At 30.0% G+C, this 9659-nt stretch overlaps 1 protein-coding gene across 1 annotated transcript in view; it reads left to right on the forward strand.

The window, feature by feature from the left end:
- LOC106473231 (ras-related GTP-binding protein C-like) overlaps positions 1-9659 on the forward strand; it is a 30387-nt gene that overhangs the window by 11541 nt on the left and 9187 nt on the right. Inside the window, exons 3-6 of the mRNA XM_022401707.1 lie at positions 840-934; positions 2880-3013; positions 6529-6728; positions 8125-8239. Of these exons, the coding sequence (XP_022257415.1) occupies positions 840-934; positions 2880-3013; positions 6529-6728; positions 8125-8239 (544 nt within the window). The remainder of the gene's footprint in view (positions 1-839; positions 935-2879; positions 3014-6528; positions 6729-8124; positions 8240-9659) is intronic.

The raw sequence follows: 9659 nt of genomic DNA on the forward strand, positions 1-9659 counted from the left end.
CACCAAAGTACACCAATATATATAAATAAAACCCTAACTTCTGTTAGGTTTACTGTTAGGAACAGTACATTGCTTTGGTAGTTTGAGAATAAATATATATTAGAATAAATATGTGATCCAAATTATAATAAAGGTGTATTACTTGGCACTTATTATAATTTAAGGTAAGTTGCTAAATATTTGTCCAACTTAGTATTTGAAACAAGTCTTTCGTCTAATACAGCTAGAAATGCCTAAGAGTTCTAATGACATCAAATCTTTACTAACTTACTAAATATGCCTTCTTCAATATCATTAATGTAATGAAGAAAAAAACAGAGGCATAAGCATTGAACCCTGAGACACACTGATGGTAACAAGATACCACTGGTACTGGACTCAATTAATAACCTTTTCTTTCTCCCCTCCAACCACCATACAATCCAATTGATTAGTCTTTTCTCAACCCATACTGATGTTATTTGTTTAGCTAATCATTTGTTTGGGAACTTATCAAAAGCTTTTTGGAAATCTGCAAGTATCGAGTCTACACCCTTTCAATCATCTCGCTCATGCAGATAAAAATTGACATCCTTGAAAAAAAAATATAAAAGATTTAAATAAATGAAATATATAAAAATTATTTAAAGAGCCTTTTCTTTTGTTGTTGTCAAAACTTTTTTTTGTAGAAAATCAATAATCTTCAATTATAAGCAGTGCAGAACTGAACAGACATATTCAAGGATCATTAACCAATATTAATTTTAAATGTGTTTTGAGAAAAACTTCAAGTTTACATGGTAAGTACCAACAAAATATATTTCACGTCACTAATTTATTTATGTGACTTGATTTTTCAGGAGTGGAAAGTCATCAATACAGAAAGTGGTGTTTCACAAAATGTCTCCAAATGAAACACTGTTTTTGGAAAGCACAAACAAAATCATCAAAGATGGTATGTTTTTATTTTTGGAAAAAAAAAAAAACTTTTATTGAAGCATGACTATTAAGAGTTATATTAAAAACATGTACAAAGTAGATTTTTTGTGTTTTCTGTGGCTTATTGTTTGTGGAAAATACAGTTGAGATAATTTTGTATTTTATTCTGGTAAAGTTGATATTTTTCCTGTTGCTTGAACTGGAAAAGACTGGAATATAACCCAATTGTTTTTAACCTTGATAAACACAATAGAGGATATAATATCTACAAGCTTTTATTGTAAGTCTGAAAGAAGATTTTTAATTGTTTTCACAAAAGGTTATAACTTATTCATGCAAGAGAGGTATAACTTAATTTATTTATCACAAAAAATTTTAATTAAAATACGAGTGAAATCTTTTAGTTTTGAAAAGTGTTTTGTGTAATGATTGCAGTTGGCTTACTTGCAGCTTATTTTTCACCATTGTTCTTTTATGTTGGGTGAAAAACTAACAATGTTTGAAAATGGAGCTGATACCTGAAAGCCTAGATGAAACTGTTAGTTTAGTAGTCATAGTAACTCAAAGAATGTTTTTATATTCACACAGTGTGTATATGCTCATAGCTCTGACTGAAAATGAACTACTGTATATTGTAAATAATTAGATAATATGTCACTATATTTTCAAGGTTTTTTTCATAATGTGAAATATGGTTTGGATTTAATAAGTAGTTTTTCTAAACACATAAAATATTTAACCTCATTTAGAAATAGTGAATGTAACTTCCAGACTGGTATCATTAGCTCCTAACTGCTGGCCCTTGGACCAATGCTGTTCCATGTAGCAGTGAATGTAACTTCCAGACTGGTATCATTGGCCCCTAACTGCTGGTCCTTGGACCAATGCTGTTCCATGTAGCAGTGAATGTAACTTCCAGACTAGTATCATTGGCTCCTAACTGCTGGTCCTTGGACCAATGCTGTTCCATGTAGCAGTGAATGTAACTTCCAGACTGGTATCATTGACTCCTAACTGCTAGTCCTTGGACCAATGCTGTTCCATGTAGATTTCACCTGGTCTGCAATATGATTGAAAAAAAACATAATGTTTAACAATTCAATTTAAAGTACTTTAGAGAGTTAATATTCTATGAAGTAGTCCATAAAATTTGGGTATCAGAACAAGCTGGTCTTCAGTTGGAAAAAAGAAGCCACTGAGTTAGAACGCAACAAAAATTAGCAATTAAAACTTTATCTCTTCCCGCAGCCTTGTATACATGGTTTAGTCTTGTATAGATTGTTTGCTGGAATTTGACAAATATTATGAAAATTATGTAAATTTTTTGTTAAAGATATTTTAATGAAAGAGTTGTATTTGCTATCAATCAAAAATAGTTTTCAAGCAGCAAAATATTATGAACAGCAACATCTGTTACCTAGATGATGGAAACCTTATTTCAAAGGTTGTACATTCTGTATAAGTGTTTTTACTGTATGTAAGAAATTTGCAGTTTAAATTCCAAGTTTTGTGTGTATTGTACTAAAGCTAGACTAGTCATAATTGCGAGTGTTTATACTGTATATAAGAAATTTGCAGCTTAAATTCCAATTTTTGTGTGTATTGTACTAAAGCTAGACCAGTCATAACTGTGAATGTTTTTACTGTATATAAGAAATTTGCAGCTTAAATTCCAATTTTTGTGTGTATTGTACTAAAGCTAGACCAGTCATAACTGCGAATGTTTTTACTGTATATAAGAAATTTGCAGCTTAAATTCCAATTTTTGTGTGTATTGTACTAAAGCTAGACCAGTCATAACTGTGAGTGTTTTTACTGATAAATTTAGTGACTTGTTTTCTATCATTCACTACATCTGTTACATTTTTAAGTTCTGAAATTCTTTATTTTATTTAATAACTGAATGCTATAGATAATTACTTTATCTTTTTCATTTTTATCTTTTTTTGTTTCTATTTCAGATATTTCCAATAGTTCATTTGTCCAGTTTCAAATTTGGGATTTCCCTGGACAGATTGATTTTTTTGACCCCACATTTGACTCTGAGGTTATCTTTGGTGGATGTGGAGCTTTAGTGTTTGTAATTGATGCTCAAGTAAGGAGCTTGTACTATTAAATTACTTTAACATTGCCAAGTCTTCTGTAAGTAAACACCTGCCAGGAAATATTCAGGGGCAGGCTTTCTTACTACTGTTTAATATTGTGTTTAACAAATGAGTGTTTTCTTTACAATCGGCACCATTCAGTTTCAAATACAGTATTGGAGCATGGTGTTTTTTGTTTTGTTTTTTTCTTAGGCCTAACTAATCTATGCAAAATCTGCAACTGGTGACTAATCCCATTACATTTGTTTGAAAGGTGGCTTACTGTACCTCCTATGTTGAAGTGAATGAATCATAATCACCAAGTTTTAAACAATTAGTTATTGACTACTAAATTTGACAGACTTTACACAAATACTTTGTTTTCATTGGCTATTTCTTTCTTTTTACGTAGTTTATACGAACTGTATTTTTGTTTGAGTTATTTTTAACTTGTTTCTAGAAGGGGAATAGAAAATTTTCATATTTACTGGTCAAGAAGAAATATTTTTGTGCATTAACCCTCTTGCTATGGGTAGGTCAAAGTGTGGATGTCATGACTTTTTAGAGAATTACATTCAAAATTTAATAATTAGTTAATTTATTATTGTTGTATATGAATAAACTTGGCGTGAAAACATAGTTAATGAATCAAATTTTAATATTATGTTAGTTTTAAGTTCTTAATTTTATAAGGAAATATTTTAAAAAATTCTTCAATCTTCCGTAGTCGAGATTTGTTCTGTAGGTTTTTCCTCTTTACTAATTTATCACCCCTCTGAGAAGTACGGAATTTAATGTAAGTTCAGGGTTCTCACAAGGGTCCCACAGTGAAGGGTCTCGTAGGTAGAATTTAATAAACTAAAAAAAAGCACTTCATTGTTAATGAAAAACTTTATTTACAAAGTACACTACACGTTTACTTTCTGCAAATTAAAAAGAGCATGTTAAAGTTTGATGAAAAACTTGATTTACAATGTACACTACACGTTTACTTTCTGCAAATTGAAAAGAGCTTGTTAAAGTTTGATGAAAAACTTGATTTACAATGTACACTACACGTTTACTTTCTGCAAATTAAAAGAGCTTGTTAAAGTTTGATGAAAAACTTGATTTACAATGTACACTACACGTTTACTTTCTGCAAATTAAAAAGAGCATGTTAAAGTTTGATGAAAAACTTGATTTACAATGTACACTACACGTTTACTTTCTGCAAATTAAAAAGAGCATGTTAAAGTTTGATGAAAAACTTGATTTACAAAGTACACTACATGTTTACTTTCTGCAAATTGAAAAGAGCATGTTAATGTTCAATGAAAAACTTTATTTACAATTTACACTGTTTGTTGTTTCCCTTTATGAGTGCAAAGTAATTTTCATGATAAGATTAAAAAATACTTTTTCTTCATCTGAAAATTTTCAAATATCATTTGCATGACCTCTAAAACATCCTAAATGAATATCAAATGTTTTCTTTTTTACAGAAAAAACTATTTTATGTTATTTTCTTTACCCTAACTCTATATGATGTCAGTTGATTTGACCGATGTCGTAACCATTATAAACAATTAGGAAATAATTCTAAATTTCCTCTATTTTCTTTCTGGAATGACTGTAAAATGTAACAGAAAACCACAATTGTATATCCTAAGTAGCTGAAAGCTAGTAACAGTATACATCTATTTATGTTTGTTTTATTCTTTACCCTAAGTAGCTTAAAGCTAATAACAGTATACATCTATTTATACTTAGTTTATTGTTTACCCTAAGTGGCTTAAAGCTAATAACAGTATACATCTTTAATACAGTATACATTGCCCTTTCAATTGTGTCTAACTACTATTCGTGCCATATGAATTGCAAATCATGTGGCAAATGTGCAAGTCACATTACAGTATCGAATTACATAACAGACTACTTGTGAGAATTCCTCATAAAAAAATTATTAATATTATTATTTATTTTACTTTATCTAACCCAAAACGTTTGTTCAATTTTTACATTTTAGTCACTTTTATAATTATAAAAATAGGATACGCATGCAAAACAAGAAATAAAGTGCGTTTCTACAACAGGCAGTTGCTGGCCATTCAACTGAGTTTCATCATGAATATTCTGCCTAAACAGTTTACCGAAGAATAAAATATAAAGTTTTACTGAAAGAAAAGAGTTTAATAGTTATTTAGGAGGTTTTAGAGATTGTGCATATGAAAGTTTACAATTTTCAGGTGAAGAAAAGTATTTTTAATTTTAACATGAAAACCAATTTACACTCGGAACCATCAACACTCACTCTATACTGATGGACATATTTTTAGTAAATTTACTTAATTAAAAAATCTGTTTTCTGTGTACAAATGACTAGTAATGCTTGCTGAAAGTTTACCAAATTTTCTGAAGATATACAGAATATTTAGAAAATTATAATATGGAAAGTATGATGATTATTTTTTTGGGGCTCACTGAGACCTTAGCAAGATGGATAACAGACTTTTCACAGTCATTCCATCCATTTTAACACTGCATTATCTTTCAGCTTTAACATCTCCAATTTCGCTTAAGTTTAACAGGGATATTTTATGATTATACAGATGCAAATACACAAACTTGAAGGGATTAATATCTCAAATCATAAAATGATCGTCTCCCAAAGGTATATAGGAACAGAATTCCAAAAATTCCTATAGCAAAATATTATCATTAACTGATCCAACCCAACTTGCCCCCCAGTGGCACGTCTGCGGACTTACGACGCTAGAATCAGACCACAGATAGCCCATTGTGTAGCTTTGTACTTAATTACAAACAAACCAAAATTATTATATAATTCTGAAATTATTTGACACTCAAGATCAACATATACTTTCCTTAGCTTGACAAACTGAACATTTTATCCTTTTGTTTGTCTTTTATCATTATTTTTGATCATACATTGTCAGAGTATTTTTTTCTAATTTTGCATGTTAAATTTATATGAATATATCTATCATAAAAGCATAGAACAACAGGCACTATCCTAAAACTTCAAGTAGTACAGGTTCTTAGATATGAACAGACACAGAATTTACCTCTGTTTTAATAATGGATTCTTGTGTGATGTGGAAAGCAGCTGATCTTTTTTTTGCTCTGAACGATGTGCATCTTGTACACTAAATCAATATCAGTCTAGTTTAACTTGGATAATACTGGTGAAAAGAAATATGATTTCATATATAAATTAACTTCATAAATTCAGATTTATGAACATAAACTGAGCTCCATGTATATCACAAGATTTTTAAAATTAACGTATTTTATGCTAAAATAGATGTTACTTTAGTACGGCATAATTTCTGTGAATTTTTACTTAAGTGTGATTTTTATTTAATTATTAGCATACCGTGATTTGAACTCTAGGTTTTTGTCCAGAAAAAGATATAATGTATTTGTGATTCTGAAGCTTTGTAACATTTTGCACACGTGTATAATCGAGCACAACAGTTCGAAATAGTACTTATAAACAGTTTCCTTCCTTTTGGATGTGAAGGACGATTATATGGAAGCTCTTAACAAACTTCATATGACTGTTTCCCGAGCCTATAAAGTCAACACAGAGATACGCTTTGAAGTTTTCATCCACAAAGTTGATGGATTGTCAGATGACCACAAGATTGAGACACAGAGGGACATAAACCAAAGAGCAAATGATGACTTGCTAGATACTGGACTGGATAATGTTCACTTAAGGTGAGACATTACACTGATAATATATCAAAGCATCTGTTGATTTTATTTTGTATTTGATAAGAACGAAATTTCATAGATGTATCCATGTAACATTAATCATAATGATTAATGGATACGTTTTAGTGATCTTCATTTACACAGATTGATAGAAATGCAGAAATTGGTTTCTCAGAGTAAGTTCTCTGTTTTAAATTTGAAAAAAATAAATAAATAAAAACTTAAAATTCTCATTCCTTGCCATGAAACAACTAGCTACTATGAGGCTGTGTTTGGTGAAGTTGCATTAAAGTTAGGCAGTAGATATGCCTGTCTTCTGTTTTTGAAGTTGTTATTATGCAGTTCTGATTTATTAATGATCAATGTGACTTAAGTATGATGAAAATTGAAAGAATTAGTTTTGTTTTCTTGGTTATTAAAAAACTCTGGTAGTACTGATCATGGGTTTGTAAACTTCAAAATTGAGGGAGGTTTTATCCACATTTTCAAATGTCAGTAACACTTAATGTGCCGTTTTACCAGCTTAGGTAGACCCTATAAATTTTATAATTTATGAAAGTTATGTATTAGGTATAAGAACAAAATCCATCAGCTGTGTTTCATGTTTATTTGAATATTAAGAAATAAAGCATTGATAATAAATTTAAAGTGTTACCTAATTTTTAAAACTACTTAAACTAGGAGAGAAAAGTAGTTAAAATGACATATATATATAGTTACAGTGACATATATTTTAAAACATTTCTTGGTTTTGCTCCCTTTGACAGTTTCCTCCCTCTCTGTTCCTATCTGTGGGATATATTTTCCTTCCGAGAAATTTTCTGAGTTCTGAAGTCAGTAACATTTAGTTCGTTTCGTACCCCCAATCCTATGTATGTTTTGTTCGTTTATATACAAGAGCATTCAGAGCACAGTTCTTCATGAATTCACATTAAAACGTGTTTTAAAGTAATATTTTTTCTTTATTGGATTATTAATATTAAAATTAATTTTTCATTCTTTCTTTTTCAATGGAAAATATTTTTATTATTGTCACACCTTGCATGAAAAAGGATTAAAAATAGAATTAAAAATAACTAGAAATGCTAATTATGTCTATAGTTTAAATAGTGTTGAAAAATATTCAGCACATCAGAAACTTTTTTTGTTATTAAAAATTAAATAATAACCATAGAACCATTTAGTATTTATGGTAATTTCTTTAGTGATTGGAGATCCGTTAGAATATTTTATGATATCATTAATTGATATAAGTAATGATATCATTAATATTACTTTAGTTTCTTTTTGCTTGTTTCTGCTATTAAATATGAATGCCATTAACATCCTTTAGCTGTGATAAGAAAATATTTAGTGTTTAATCACTAGTTTTTCTCTAAAATCCTGTTTTTTATTTCAGTTTCTACTTGACAAGCATTTATGACCACTCCATATTTGAAGCATTTAGCAAAGTTGTCCAGAAGCTTATCCCACAGCTACCAACATTAGAGAACTTACTTAACATTTTCATCACGGTAAGCAACAGTGATCCTTACTATATATGTTAAGCTTATTTCAAGAAATTTAAAAAATAAGCAAGCTTCATACAGGCTATCTTTGACCTTGGATATTACAATAGACAATCTTTACTAGTATAGCATCGTAAAATCTGTATTGTGCATGTGTCTTCCGATATCTTCTTTTGAAACATTAACACTTCTTCCGGCTGAACTTGTTCCTGGATAGTGATCACTATTTTTTTACTAAACATTCACTGTCAGATACTGGTGTTCTTGCTGAAGGCTAACCACCTTCACACTGTTACTGAGCTCAAGCAGAGTCTAGATAGTAGTTTAAAAGAACCTACTGATTGGTGTTCGTGAACACCAAATGCATTTGTCTCTTGATGCTGGAGTCTCTAAGTTTGCAAATGACCCTTTTGCTTAAACGCTGCTTGTGAGTTATAGTTCATGATTCTTAACATAACACATCTCTTAAGTTTCCAGATTAAAACTGCCTTTGGACAAATTATTGCTCATGGAATCGATAGTTTATAGTACCATATTTGTGGGTCTTTACCATATGATTAACCTGCAATCTATCCATGATTTTTTTTTAATGAACAACTAATATGCAAAATATTATATTTCTTTATAATTACATATGAGTTTATAAATTAATCGCAACCTATAGAATCAATAATTCATTATAGCACATGACCCTATAAATTTGAGCTTATTCTACCTCCACTAAAGTTAGGTTGACATTGAAAAGCTTTATTTAACTGTGTGTACGAAAGTTTTGCTGGTGTAATTTGTTTTCATCTACTCGTTTTCCTGAATTCAAAGGAAATGCTGAAACTCTCAGTCTAGATTTACACTTGTTTATCAATCTCTTGTTTTTATGATGTACTATGAAATATTTTAAGTTCATACTATACAACAAAACCTTACAAGTTCTAGTTTATGACTATTTTAGCTACCATTAGCTAAGTAAAGTGTGATTGTGTAATATGTATGCTTATGCAAATATGTTTGGATCAGGGGTGAAATTTAAAAAAAGAAAGTAGAGGTGCTAAGCTGGGTGAAGTGGACCTGTTTTTGAAAAAGAAAGAAATCTATGTGCAAACATAAAAAATGACAAAGTAACTCAAATAAGTCCCAGTTCTAGTACTAGCTTAAAAAATAAGCCTGGTCAGATACTGTTAGTTTTGGCTATAAAGTTATTATGTTAGAAAAAGAGAGAGAGAAAGTAAAGCTACAAAAAAAAAAATTAACACTTATTTCTCTGCCTAGTGGGTTTTTGTTTATGTAATTAAAGAAATAAAACCCTCTTAGTGATTGATATGGTACTGGAAGAGCTAAAGAGCTGTTTTTTTTCCCTGAAAGGAGCCGAAGGCCACCTGGAGTGGTCACCTGTTTTAACCGCTCACACCACTATACAGTAGTGTGTTGT

The sequence above is a fragment of the Limulus polyphemus genome, unplaced genomic scaffold, assembly GCF_000517525.1.
Source record: "Limulus polyphemus unplaced genomic scaffold, Limulus_polyphemus-2.1.2 Scaffold5991, whole genome shotgun sequence".
NCBI lineage: Eukaryota > Metazoa > Arthropoda > Merostomata > Xiphosura > Limulidae > Limulus > Limulus polyphemus.